This window comes from Chionomys nivalis, chromosome 3 (genome assembly GCF_950005125.1).
Source record: "Chionomys nivalis chromosome 3, mChiNiv1.1, whole genome shotgun sequence".
Classification (NCBI taxonomy): Eukaryota; Metazoa; Chordata; class Mammalia; order Rodentia; family Cricetidae; genus Chionomys; species Chionomys nivalis.
The window spans coordinates 65,272,056-65,287,106 of NC_080088.1; the positions used below are offsets into that span (position 1 = coordinate 65,272,056).

A 15,051-nucleotide genomic window follows, 5' to 3' on the forward strand; every position below is an offset into this window, starting at 1 on the left:
AAGAGGTTTAAAAAAGCCATATGCAAACTCACTATTTTTATAGGCTTCATATATATATTCATATTTTATACATACATGTAAATATATTTGTATAGAGGTATTGGAGTTACCCTCCATAGGAGATAGCATTCCTAAAAATTGAATAAAGAGGTTTCCCTACAAGAAGCAAAATGTACAATAGGAGTGTCCAAGAAATACCCCCAAACAGCCTAAACTATGGCCATTGCTCTCGTTTCCCACCGCAACTTGATGGCAAGACCTTGTTGCTGAAGACGCAACACATAGGACATGGGAAAATCAAATTGATACAGTCAAAGAAGCTTCCTCCTTGGTAGCTGTCTGTCTTCATACTGGAAAGTGTTATGTAGGCTAAGGAGGGAAACGTCATCAACAGATTTTTTGTCAGCTGTGAACTTTGTGAAATGACTAGCATTGCAAGAATTGTCCATGAGTGTAATAGTGTCACAAATGTTACAGAGGTAACCAACCACTTTCTGTTTACCATTAAGCAGAAAGAAATGTGTGCCTGATACTGTAAATATGGCTAAGAATTGATGCTTGAGGAGCTCACAGGCCCCAGGATAAACTTACTACCACTATTCTGCTAAATGGATAATACAGGACCAAACTGTACTCTAAATCAGTACCTTTGTGCCCATCATATTCCTTGGTAATAAACATGGTTTCTATGTATCCACTCGACTTAGCACTGGGAAGTCAGAGTAGGAGACCCTGCATATTTCCCAGCCTCTAACCCCCTGCTGTCAAAACACTGGGATGTAACAGTGATGCCTTGAGTAGTCATAGAGGAGCTTTAGAACAAGTTAGTTGGGAGGGCCTTTGAGAAGCACTTAAACATTACACCATACTCTTGCTCTACATGAAAAAGTCAACTACCAGAGAGTGTACGCCCTTATCCCAGATCACACAGTGAACAGAAATCTATTGTACAGTTTTATTATCCCAAAGTCTACATCAATTCCCTTCTACCTCACCTCCACACCCATGAACATAAACTGGAGTACACATGCTCTAATTTCTTAAAATTGAAAAGTAGCAAGCTGAGAAAGGAGATGAGGTGACATACTGAACACAGAGATTAAAGCCTGACTTACATAAATCTTTAAATGAGATGGTCTGAATTGGTACCTCCCCATGCCTTTTCCCTGCTCTGTCCTGAAAGGCAGAGCAACATTCAATGCTCATTGGTCTGTTAGAGCACCAAGCATCTACGAAGGATGTAGTCATAATTAAAAGATTATATGTTCTTTTTTTTGTATTTCCAATCACTTTAAATGACAAACCCTAGGGTTGAAAATGCAACATGTTTTGGCTTTATTATCTGAAAACATGGTTTTTATGAGCCTGCCTCCTGTAGCAGACCAAATGAACGTGCAGTAGTAACTCCCCCTGTCATGTGTATCCAGAAAGGAACCAAGCACAGCATAAGATCTATCACAGTGTCTAGCCTATTGAAGTGCTTGGATACCATTGGTTGAAGAGCAGAGTGGATGCTTTCTTTTAATTACCGTACAGGGATTAGTTAGGATGGTACTGCTCATCTTGCTTTATGTATCATCCCTGCTGGATCCATAGGAAAAATATGAGCATTATATAGTCAATTACAGGACCTATCAGTCCTTTACATTTTACTTCTGAAAGTAAAACCAAAGCACAGAGGAGACCAAGATTAGTAGGAATGGATGTGCGATGACACAATGGCTGGTGTAGGCGTAACCCTTCAGTTGGTGCTTTCTCAAGCTGAGTTTTACTCAGAGACTAGAGAGGCTATGCATCTCATCTTTCAGCCTCAAAAACAAAATTCTAAAGGAAAAACATATACCTGTTTTTCAGTGAGCATAAATCATGCCTATCCGAAACTGGCTCCATACAGACCAGCAGGACAACTGCTTTCTCCTCAGCTGCTGCTCTCGGTCTTCCTGAATTCCTGCTTCACCTGCATTGTGCTGGTGTCTGCCTTTCTCTCTGTGAAGCAGCAGCCCTGGTACTGTGAGGCCTATCAGTACAGGTGAGTCCATTCCCTTAGGTCTCCGTTCTGAAAGGGATGTAAGCAGTGCACCGTGACATTACTTAAATTGATAGCAACAAAAAATAAAACAATACTTTCATACTGCAAATCATAAATGATAGAACAGAATGCATTTAATGGGTGGCACGCTGGGTGAGCACGTGGAGTTCGCAGGGAAAGATCTGTCACCGTGGTTGCTGATGAGATGATCTAACAGCTAGATGCCTGAATGTGTCTATTCCTTGGGGCATGGATTTCATGCAGACCACATCTTGGTAAGTGCTCCTGTAGAGTCAGGGAAGAGCATCACAGGCTTTCTGAGGTGGAGGATCTCCTGGCAACTAGTTGATGATGCTACTGTAGTACAGGAACAGCCATGGGCAATACGGAAACTCAGGATTTCCTTTTCCTAACTCAAGCTGTACTCTCCACTATAAGCCTATTGGCATCAGAACCCCAGAGCACAGAAACATGAATGGAACAAGTGACATGTAAGATCTTCATTCAGACTCCCATGTCAGCAATTCAAGTGTGACTTGGAATACACAGCCCCTCAAAGTTTCAGAACCAAATGTCCCCGTCATTTGGAGCAAATATACGCAGAGACATACAGCCATGATTGGAAATAGGAGGAAGCAGGATGGAGCCATTGAGGCATGGCCAGGAAACCAAGATGGCCCTGGGTCTATCACTCCTTGCCTCACACCAGCGCTCACCTTCCTCATCTGCAATGTGATTGGACAGAATTGCAAACTCTTTGGTGTTAAACTCTGAGATCCAGGGCCTTTAGCCTATGGACCCACCCATATCAAGACTATGACTGCTGGATCTTTGCAAACATTATTTAACAAACTGAACACTTACTATATACAAAGCACATTTATAAATCATATAGACCCTAAGGTATTAAAAATTAAACCTGGCTGGGCATAGTGATGCATACCTATATTCCCGGTTCTTAGAAGTCTGAGGCAGGAAGATCATGAAGTCAATGCCAACTTTGGCTATGTAGCAAGACACTTTCTCACTTTGTTAGACTTTCCACTGTGACATAAAACTATGACCAAAAGAGAGGACAGGGCTTGTTTTCTGTTTACTGCTCTAGGGTCACACTCTATTCCTGAGAGAAGTCAGGGAAGGAACTGGCAGAATCTGGCAAAACCTGGAGTCAGGAACTGAAGCAGAAACTATGTGGGGGTGCTGCTTACTTGCTGGCGCCTCATGGCTGGCTCAGTCTGCTCTCTTCCACCATCCAGGACCACCTACCCAGAGCATCACTACCATGGGCTGGGCCCTCTTACATCAATCACCAATCAAGAAAATGCACCACAGGCTTGCCTACAGGCCAACTCGAGAGAGGCATGTTCTCAACTGAGGTTCCCTCTTTCCAAATGATTCTAGCTTGTGTCAAGTTGACATAAAGCTAAGCAGTCACTATTTCAAAGAAGGAGGAAGTGGAGGAGGAGATAAAGAAGAAAAATAAGACAGAGGCAATGATGACAAAGAAGAAGGCAGCAGCAAAGAAGAAGATAAAAGGAAAAGAAGAAGAAAAAAGAAGACGATGATAATGAAGAATGTGGCAGTGGCAAAGAAGAAAGGGAGGCAGAAGGAAGAAAGAAGTAAGGAAAGAAGTAGAAGTCGTCTTACATTTGAGTTATTTGGAAAATAAATTATAAACAGATGAAAAGTAATTTAAAAGTTTCAAGCTAAACAAGAAAGTCAACTAGAACTAATTTTCGGGTTTTGTCATTGTAATAAAGAAGAACATTGCAAATAGGTCAATCAGAGCTGACAAAGCCTAGATCTTAAAGACATATTTTGCTGAGTAAATATTGTACGATCCCATTATGATAGATGCCAAAAAATTGTTGTAAATTAATACAAAAATCACAAAGGAGACTCATAATATGTGGGTGAAAATTAAAAAAAAAACACTCAACAAAATAATGAGCTAAATGCAACAAGAGGAAAGAACAGGGGAGGGGAACTAGAACTAATTCCCATCCAGAGTTACATATAATGAGGGGTGAAGGATAAATAAAACTGCAATTAATGGGAACAATACATCCATCTCAAACTTTTGTAGTAGGTTGGGAAGAGCCCTTATTGTGTTAGCAAAATAAGAGGTCTCAGTAGGGGACTTGAAAAGATAAGACCAGATAGGTTGAGGGCAGAACATGCAAGTCTTCTGAGTGAGACTGAGAAGTCTGAGCTTACCTTATCAGTATGCTAAAGCCAGAGACACCTCACAATCAGACACACTATGCTGGGTCTTTACTACAATCCCTTAGCTTCCGAGGAGAGAGTGGAGCAGGGAAATAGCTCAGGATGCAAGTCAAGAGGCTTACATCAATAAATAAAAAAGAATATGCACACACAAATATACACAACACAGACATATACATATGTATACACATTCACATAAATATCCACAATAAGCACATAAGCCTAAACACACACACACACACACTCATGCCACACACAAAAGCACACAAACAGACACGTAAATACACATTTTTCCATGTGGTACATTTACTGTTTGATTTGACAGCAATTTCCCTAGAAATTGTCACCTAAGGCCTCTCAAGACATATTATTTGTTCTACTTGGAGGACAGACAGTAGATAATTTTGATTTCTTCTGAATTTTATTTCTGCTTTGTCATTATGAGAAGTAAACATGACTTGTCCTGTCAGCCACCAACAGGGACACGTTAAAAACCGAAGTCACCTGGTAGTAATTAAATTACATTGTCATCTAATAGATTTTTTTTAAGAAAGTATAGAAAATGTTCATAAATGCTGGCAATTCTTTCATAGTGAATGCTTCCTGACCAACCAAAGTAATTTCTCAACCAATATGAGTGTGGAGCAAAACTGGACTGGAAACGCAACTTTGGTTCCTGCTTCTGTTCTAAGTTTTGAGAGCACTACCATGTGGCCCATCATCACCTTCAATTGTATCTCAGTAGCGTTTATATTTTCTAAGGGAAAGCCGTTTCGGAAACCCATCTACACAAACTGTAAGTGTACAAAGTGTAAAGTTTCGTTCTGAGTCCTTTTCTGTCCCCATTTCCTTCTCAGAGTCACAGTTTCCCCACAAATGAGACGTTGCATCTCTCTGGCATGAAACCCGATAAAATGGCCTTAGATGGGAGAGAGCACCCAAGGGCAGAAACCTGCTCATTTGAGGATATACAGATATTACTAAATGTTCAAATGAGTCATCAAGAGTTATTCGACACACAAGCTTATATATCAAGAGATTTTGTAGAAGGCTTTTAAGGAACTCACAAAACCGCTTAGTAGCTTCATAAAGCTGGGACAGTTGCAGTCAGTCTTTTATGCCCCCGTTTCCTCATGTGTAGAATGGAAATGTATGACCTTCAGTCTTGTGGTAAGAATTAAATAAAGCATTTTATGAAAAGGGCCTAGTGAAACACATAGGAATGTCCTCATATTTATAATATGTGCTTTTTTAAAAAATGCTTGTCTTCGCCAATATATTTCTCTAAGTAGAATAAAGGCAAATCCAAAACAAAAGCCCAAGGTGTTCGAAGCTACAATTGAGATCTATGGTCAGGTAAACAAACCATCCAGAATGTGTCCTTCCACACCTTTGTAATCAGAAGAGTAGATACTGTTAGTGATTATGACAGCTCAAGCAGAGCCTTAGGAAGTTCAGGTGCATGAACGTCTGTCTACCACACAGCTGGCTTTGCCATGTCAGCATTGTTAAGCATATTCATGCATACACATGCATACTCATGCTGCCAGGCAATATAGCTTAGTGACTACAATCCGTGCCTCACATGCCCAAAACCCCGAGTTTAGTCCCCAGTACCACATAGAGCTAGGAGTGGTGTCGCATGCCTACAATCTTAGCATTTAGGGCGTAAAGGCAAGAGGATGGGAATTCAAGGTCATTCTGGGCTACATGGCAAATCTGAAGCAGTTTGGTTTACAAAGCATTAAAAAAAAAAAGGCGAAACAAAACTCCTATAAATCATTTCAGCTGACCTCCGATTTCCTTAAGAAAACCAGCATAACTGGTGAAATCAGGTGAAAATAAATATTTCAGCTTTTGAGGTATGATTCACATTGGTTTCAGAATATTTGTAGCAATTTTCATTGCTGCTTTTAGTTGTTTTGTAACATTATAGCCAATAAGGGATATGAAAATGCTTACTAAAACCAAACTTTTGCTGATCTGATAAGACTTTTTAAAGCATGGTATTTAATTTAGCTTTAATTTGGATTTTTATCAACAATGGAGAGAAATAGAGATCTGTACGATTAACCATGTTGCCTCACTTCTCTGTGTACCTTTAATTTATTTTCATATTAGGTCTCTGCTACGTTCCTTATTTATCTGTATGTAGTTGTTTTTTCTCATTGCCTTTATGCACAGAAAGGTTTTGCTAATTACAAAACAGAACCAATTAAACTTACTTATTTTAATGCTTCTTAAATTTTAATACAGTGAGGTATGTTTACTGTGAGTCAAGTTAGTCTACCCACGTAATCATTTTTTCTAGCAGATTTTTGTACTATTGACTATCTAGCATTCCTTTCATTCAATTATTCCCCCACTGAGAGTAATACCAGCCTCATCATATCTATGTTCATGTAAGTTATTGTTTAATTCTAGGTAATTTGTATTAGATACTGTACCTTTGTGTTACCTGCACATATTACATATGTGTGTAGAGCGGTCTGCTTTCACACTGTTTTCTAGTTCATTGTCCTGTGTGCAGTGGCACGTTACCAACTATTGCTTCCTGGTGTATTTAATAAGCAGCATGTGGGTGGTAGGCTCTCATTTCTTCATTTTTACAGTATCTCACTTTCCTGCATTTTCTTCCAGATGGATTGTAGAATAATGTGTTCAGCTTCAACATTTCTCCCATGGGGTCTTGACACCTTGGGAAGAATTTATGGATTTATATAATTTAATCTTCCCACACAGGAGCATTCCACATTTGTTTCTTATTTCCTTATTCTTGTGGCCAAGGATGTGACCAAAAACTGGAGGAGGCGCTTGTCTGTGTTAACAGTTTGGGGGACGCAGTTCATCGTGGCGAGGAAGGCACAATAGTAGGAGCGTGCAGTGGTTGGTCATACGTGTTCACAGTCAGGAAGTAAAGCTGACAGGAGTCAGACCTCCTCAGATGCCTCTCAAGGCTTACTCCTGCTGATCCACCTCCCTCAGGGTGCACTACCTCCCTAAGATTCCTCAACCTTCCAAAGCAGAATGCACCAGCTGGGACCCAGTTCACATGTGTGAGCCTATGGGGACATGTCACAAGCAGAACATAGCACACCCCACCTTTATCCACATTTCTTTTATCTATCCATTAATATATGGAGTTTTCTCCACTATCGGTGCTGTACATTTGAGAACTAATCCTGTTTTCTTTTGCTTGTGTTGTGAGTCACTCTTCCTGTTGTATTTAGAACTGAATGTCACTGTGACATGGGAAGGGTGCGGTATCACTTTCACTTTCTACCCAGAATCCTTCCTGACCTTTGTTGTTCCCTTGAGTTGTGTTCTAGAAAAACAGTGATAGTGACTGCAAACACGAGTGTTCCTTCTTCTTTTCAAACAACTAAATACCTTCCTATGTTTTCTAACGAATGGAATCCAGAATCTGGGACAATGTTAGATAATATTGAGGCTAACAGATAAATGTACACCTTATAACAACACTTGTAGGATTTGTCTCTTAAACTGTTCATAAATATGGTTTTTTGCTGAGGTGAAATCATTGTGGAAAGCTCCTATTATATAAAGAAAACATTCTTCTGTTAGCATTAGTCAAGAGAGATTTTAAAATCCAGTCTAGCAGACAGACTTCAACAGATGACCTTCCATTATCTACCAAGATGAATACTCTTTTTGTATCTTCTTATCCCGAGCTACACATGTGTTATTTTAATAATTTTGTTATTAACTCATATTCTTGAGAAAATCCTACTTAGCTGTAGTAGAATAAACTTTTGCTAAATTGAATTTTGTAGCTTTTTGAAAAACTACATTTCATGCTGTATTTTGCAGAAGTTTTGTTGTTGTTAGGTTCAGGTTTTAGAGAAAAACTTGACTTTTTCTTTTCCCTATAAGGATTTTAATACATAATAACGATTTCTTTCCTTGACAACTTGCAAAAATTTAGCAGTAAATTACTTGGCTGCAAATCCTTCCTCTGAAAAGGTGTTTTAAAGATTGATTTGGGTCATACTGTTTTAAAATAATGCCATTTAATTTTATACCATTAATACCATTTCATTGATATTACCAAACTTTATCATACAATTTGGGGTAGGATTTTTCTTAAAGTATTAAGCACTTCCTGTGACCATTGTTGTTGTCCTGCTTGTGTATATATATATATATATATTAATCAGCTTTCACTGTGACAAAATACCAAAAACAATTAATTTTTAAATTTAACCTGTGGTTACTTGCCTCTGTTTTGTCTGGGACTTCAGTGCAGAAGAGATAATGGCAGGGAATGTGTGGTAAAGTGAAATTGCTCATCTTCTGTAGGCCAGGATGCAGGAAAGAGAGCAAGTGTGGGCTACCTGGGGCATGGGGGTACAGGGAGGCAAGGAAGAAAATGACCGGGCTGGAGTGGAGTTGGGTAGAGTGAGGTGGGATGAGCCAGGGACAAAAATATACCTTTCACAAGCTCACTGTCTCAATTTCTTACAACTTTGTGATAGTTCATTAAACTGTGAGCCTATCAGTGGGATAATTCTTGATTAGGTTAGGACCCTCCTTATCTACCCACCCCTTAAAGGTGCCACCTCCGTGCTGTGCTGAAGGCCACGCCCTCTGGAAACCATGCCCTTTGGAGACCACAGCTTCCAACCTAAGCTCTTGGTCAATGTTTCAGATCCAAATCACTAAGAACCTTGCTTTTTCTTCTGGTTTTAAATGCATTTTTTCATTTTACTGGTTAAGAACAAAGTAGCTCTCAGGCTTTTAGTTTGTAATCGTTTTGATTTTCTCTTTTATTAGGGTTAGTTTTCCCTTTTTTCCTTCAATTTGTTTTGAGTTAACTTCGTGGTGCATGTATGTTTCTTCATCTTCATGAGATTAGGAAAGCATTCAAGGCTAGTCATTGGAGCTTGGATTCCATCCTTTATATTTTTCCCTACCAGTCGTTTGACCTCGTTTCTTCTTTGGTCAACTACTTTTCAGAACAGTGAATTTTACTTGTTGAGAGAAGGGGGTCAGATTTTGCTTTCACTTCTCTTTCTTCTCTTTCTTATAATACTTCATACACATACATTTTGTTTCCTTTTCGATACAATAGACTTTAATAAGTTTATTTATTTGTATACGGGGGGGGCGCATTTCAGTTAAACTCTGTCACAAGTGGCTGTTTTTGTAGCTGTGATTAGACACCTTAGCCTCCGACACCTGCTTTGGAGAAATTGCTTCGATGTTGTGTGTGTTAGGCTCCTGGCTAAAGTTATGAATATGCAGTTATTGTTAAAGCGCTTTCATCCAATTAAATTACTCAGATTCTCTTGGTTCTTGAACAAGTTTCGCAACGCTGTCTTCTCACAGGATTTCCAATCTTGCTGGTGCCTCCCTTCATCTTCTATTTCCTGCCAATGTCTGAGTTTCTCATCAGTTCCCTCCATTCTGAAGCAGTGTTGGAAAGTACCCTAGACTTTTGTCCCAACAAACGAGCATTTGGCTTTACTTCTTATAGTCCTTATTTCCAAGGTCAGTGTATCATAGGCAGGTTATTCTCACTACCTGGTTCTTTAATAGTAAATACAATACAAGGAACTTTCACACATGCGTAATGAATTAGAATTAGATCAGTTACAACATGGGGACTTGAAGTTTAAAGGAAAACTGGTATCTCGTGATGGACACAATAATTCTATCCAGTTGGGGGGGAATGTCATGTGTGTGCTATAGTGTTAATGCGGAGGCAGAGGACAGCCATCTATGGGAAGGAGCTAATGGATTCTGGGGACTAACCTCAAGTCATTAGGCTTGGTGGCCATCCCATTGCTGTAATGCAGTGGTCCTTGACCTGTGGTCAATTTGTGATCACAACCCTTTTTTTGGTGAATGATACTTTCACAGGGGTTACTTAAAATCATTGGAAAAAACACAGACATTTATATTATGAATCATAATAGTAGCATAATTACAGTTATGAAGTAAGAATAAAAATAATTTTATGGTTGGGGTCACCACAACATAGGAACTGTATTAAAGGGCCGCAGCCTTAGGAAGGCTGAGACCCACTGCTGTGATGAAAGAGCATGACCTAAAGCGAGCAGAGGAGGAAAAGGTTAATCTGGCTTACACTTCCACATTGTCATAGATCACTGAAGAAACTCAGAACAGGAACTGAAACCCAGCAGGAAGCTGGAGGCAGGAGCTGATGCAGAGGCCGTGGAGGGGTGCTGCTGACTGACTTGCTTATCACTTCTTTCTCAGCCTGCTTTCTTCCAGAACCCAGGACACTAGCTCAGGCATGGCACTGCCCACAATGAGCCAAGCCCTCCCGAATCCATCACTAATTAAGAAAATTGTGCTAAAGCCAGATCTCATGTGGGCATTTTCTCAACTGCACTTCCTTCCTTTCAGATGACTCTGGCTTGTGTCAAGCTACATTTACCTGCTGAGCCATGTCACTGGTGTAACTAGTAATTCCAAATGGGGAAGGTTCTATAATCAAATATTCTAATACACATAACCTTTCTTTGTTTTTTAAAAGTATGTGTACATGTGTGTGGCAGGTTCTGTTCACATGTGAGTGAAGGTGGCCATGGAGTCCAGAAGAGGGCTTTGAATCCTTGGGAGCAGGATTGACAGGCGGTAGTGAGCCACCCTATGTTGTTGGTGGAGACAGAGATTACTTAGGTCCTTCTTAAGAGCAGTACATGCCCTTAAACCCTTAACTGTCTCCCCTGCCCCAATACACAATATTACAAAGTGTAAACTTCTGGGTTAGAATTCAGGAGTCTTCAGAAGTGCTGAGATACATTATATGAGTGATTTCATCTTGAAATAACAAAAATCGCGCTTTTCTAATCAGTGTTTGGTGGTAAGAATGAGGATTTTGACATGATACACCAGGGATGCTTATGTTCTAATAGTCAAGCAGTGGTGGGTACAGGAAGAGAGGAGCCTAGCAGCTTTGAACGTTTCTTTCTTTTTATAACGAGGTTCATTTATTTATTATTTTACAGTGCTCTACCTCCACGCAGGTCAGAAGATAGTACCAGATCTCATTACAGGTGGTTGTGAGCCACCACGTCGTTGCTGAGAACTGAACTCAGGATCTCTGGAAGAGCAGCCAGTGTTCTTACCTGCTGAGCTAACGCTCCAGCTCCAAATATTTATTTCTAACTCTCCTTTTCTGAGTCAGAGTCCCAAAACCCCAGATGCAGTCACTTCCGAGCACCTGCAGCCCGATTGATAGATCAATTGAGATCATACAAATCAGAATGTGATATGTGATATGAAATAAGCTCTGAAAGGGAGGATTAGGGAGTTGGAAGGAAAGTGGTGTGTGAACTGGGCTCTTTAAGTACAGGAAAACAGAACGGACCATGGCAGAAGGAATATTTTCTACCCTTGGCACTAAGTGAGCTCTTGGTAGGGAACAGAATGTAGGTGGGTAGAGGGGTTCAGAAAGGCTGTTGGGCCTGGCACTGGAAAGCCCTGAATGTCAGTGGCAGATTCTTGTACCTTATTCTCCTGGGTACCTTATTCTTGTACCTTATTCTCCTGAAAAATAAGAAGCTATGGGTACCGAGTCCCACATGGGTGTGTTTCACTAGATGGTGTGATCATGTGCAGGGCTTCTTTGCCAACCATTCAGATGGGCTAGTCATGGCAGGATGTTTGCTCCCAAGGGACCCCCAGTGAAGATGAGTCCTGCCTGGAAGTTTCTATAACATGTTTGATTCCATCTTTATGAGGCAAGATTTTTAATATGACACCTTTATCTTACAAACATTAGAACATATTTTGAAACATATGATGATGTCTCAAAACATCTGAAGATCCACCTAGCACTTGCCCGACACAAACCGATTGCTAACATGTGCCAAGTCCAGCGAGGCGTTCTCTTAGTGCCTGAAAATGGTGTTTTGTGTATCTGCAGATTGGTTCTCACTTCTGCTGACATCTGCTGTGGGCCTCACCGTTTTCCTTCTCTTCTCTGATTTACCAGCTATCTACCATGGAATGGAGGTAAGTGTTGTACGTTATACATCGGTTATGACTCAGACGTGCCAAAGCTGCACTTGCCAGTCCTAGGTCAATCATTATTCTCTCCGACTCACTAAACACCATGAACTTTTATTCTCTAGAAGAGAAATATTTCTGTATTTCACATACATTTTCATATAAATGGTGTCATCATTTTAGCATGTTCGTAGTGTTAATGCCTAAAACATTGTATGGGACCAGAGAGATGACATATTGAGAAAATGTGCCTGCAACCGAGCCTGTTGACCAGAGAGTTCATTCCCTGGGACCCACAAGGTAGAAGGAGAGAACCAGCTCCCACACATTGACCTGTGACATCTACATGTATTTTGTGGCATGTATGCCCCGTTATACACACACACGCAAACACACACACACACACACACAGTCTACATTCATGCTTACACACCAAATGTAAGAAAATGTTTTTAACTATCTAGTTTAAAAATGCTGTCTTGCCATATTTTATCAATACAGTGAAAACAATACACTAATATAATAATTAGTTCTCCAAGCTTAGCTGTTTAAAAATCTAAGAGAATCAAAGAGAATCTAAATAGAGCTGGGAGAGATGTAGCAAGGAATTCTCACTGTTGCTGTGACAGCCGTGAGGGCCTCATGGGAAGAAACCTGGGTTGGCGGGGGCCCATATATACACGTACTGGATCTGATCTTGCCAGGTCAGGCTGTTTCTGCTGGGCAGAACTGTCCCAGCACTAGGAGAAAGGGCTGAGGAGCTTTTGTTTCTCAAAGAACAACTTTGGGTCTGGAAATGGAAAGAACGTGGGGTGACAGGGATGAAAAAATCCAAGAAAGGCTTGCATTACAGATCGACTCTACAGAACTGTAGGAAAGTATTTGAAGCAGAGACAGGTGCCGGACTGTGGAGTGTCGAGAGAGGAAACGAAGGGAGGCAGGTACCCTCCGAGACAGCCAACCAGCTTTGTACTTTTTGCCAAAATAACAGGGAAGTGCTGAAGTTTCCTTGGAAGGACATTTCAGACAGATTCATTAAACAAGGTCAGTAAAGCAAGGCGACGGAGAGACACTTAGGAAGTGAAAACTCAGGCGAGCCTTTCATAGTGTATGAGTTCAGAACTCCGGGATGTGCTCGGTTCAGGATCAGAAGCTAAGCACGATGCTGCTCTGAGTAATTTAGAAGTGATGAACGTCTGCTCTGCATAATTCCAAATTATTGTCATAAATAATTCCCAAACCAAGTACATTCCCAGCCCAGGGGTGGAGAAGAACCTTCTCCATTTACAGTGGGAGCAGCAATGAGATCTGAGTGGGCCAGAGTTTGATTCTGCTTCTCCACAGCCTTCCACCTGATGTGATGCTCCTCAAAGCCCAGGCAGAGCAGGGAAACAAATGACCAAGTAATGCTTTGAAACAGTCCAGCCCAGGATGAGCATTTGAAGTGAGTGGCTGGACCCGTGGTTCTCAACCATGTTGCGACCCTTTAATGCAGTTCCTCAGGTTGTGGTGACCCACCCCATGCACAAAATTATTTTTGCTGCTGTTATGAATTGTTACATAAATAGTTGATATGCAACCTCCAGAGCGTCATGACCCACAGGTTGAAAACCCCTGGGTTAGACACTATGGGGGTAGAGGATTCTGTGATTTTAGACCTCAGATTCCTACACATTCCATATAACTTTCTGCACATTGGAAACTGGGTTGTATAGCTCCCAATCCACCATGGGTATAGCTCTTATATCTAATAAACAGAGATGTTTCCTGGTGAGTCGGTGACCCTGTGGTATTTATAGAGATTGTTAGATTTTCATGAAGCCACTAAATTTGGGACCAATAGCATTTGTACAAAATGTCATACTCAGTCAAAGCAACCTTAATCTTTTGTCATGACTTATGATTTTTTTTTACCCACAAGTCAATTTTGCTGGAGGAAAAAAACAATGAATTTCAAGTTAATTTTTGCCTTAGGAGCACAGTAAACAGTAAGAATTGCAGAAGAACGACTTAATTTTACATCCTCTCCCCCATGTTTTAAAGCTTAAATGAAGAGGACCACGTGAGCTCTAAAGTGTCCTCTGGTTCACTGCCAAGGCGTCTTGCTTACTTGACAGACGCCATTTAGCTATGGAGGGAGCATAGGCCCAGAGGAATCCATTTTAGTTTAGATTCTGGCTTTGAGTAAGTCCTTGGACAAGGTGGGCCAGCCTTCAGCTTTCCTGTCTGTGAAGTAGAGAAAACAATACCAACCCTCAAATTCAGGGTTATTTCAAATACAGAAATTCTAAATAATAGCAAGCATGGTGTACCTTTTCAAAATGTAAAATATAAAATATACAACGGTGGCTGTTCTTTTTCAACAGTTCATCCCAACCATCCCATCTTGGAGAGTTTCTATTCTGGTGGCAGCCCTTGTCCAGTTCTGTGTGGCCTTCTTTGTGGAGGTAAAGTACACGGCTCCTGTCATTAGTTTTGCTGTCAACTTACACTCACTGTTTACAGTAACTTCCTCAGTTCCCAAAAGAGGATTAGTAAAGGCATTTTGAAGACTGTGCAAGATCTTCTTTGGAGGAATTCTTTGGAGTGTGACTTAAAATTCTGTGAAGGCTGCTGAGAAATAGCCCTGGTGTCTCTCACGAGCACCGATTCAGTTCCAATGCTTGTCGCAAGAGGCGCTGTTTTCTCTCCCGACTATTCTCCATCATGTAGAAAGGAGACCAGGTGACCCAGCAGCTCTGAAACGTGAGGAGACCTTTAGTCATAGAGAAACAGCATCTTCAGGAGGGCTGCCT

The 15,051-nt window shown here is 40.7% G+C and overlaps 1 protein-coding gene across 1 annotated transcript in view; it reads left to right on the forward strand.

The window, feature by feature from the left end:
• Atp13a5 (ATPase 13A5) overlaps window positions 1-15,051 on the forward strand; it is a 118,885-nt gene that overhangs the window by 102,271 nt on the left and 1,563 nt on the right. Inside the window, exons 26-29 of the mRNA XM_057764243.1 lie at window positions 1,855-2,029; window positions 4,849-5,051; window positions 12,174-12,262; window positions 14,623-14,703. Of these exons, the coding sequence (XP_057620226.1) occupies window positions 1,855-2,029; window positions 4,849-5,051; window positions 12,174-12,262; window positions 14,623-14,703 (548 nt within the window). The remainder of the gene's footprint in view (window positions 1-1,854; window positions 2,030-4,848; window positions 5,052-12,173; window positions 12,263-14,622; window positions 14,704-15,051) is intronic.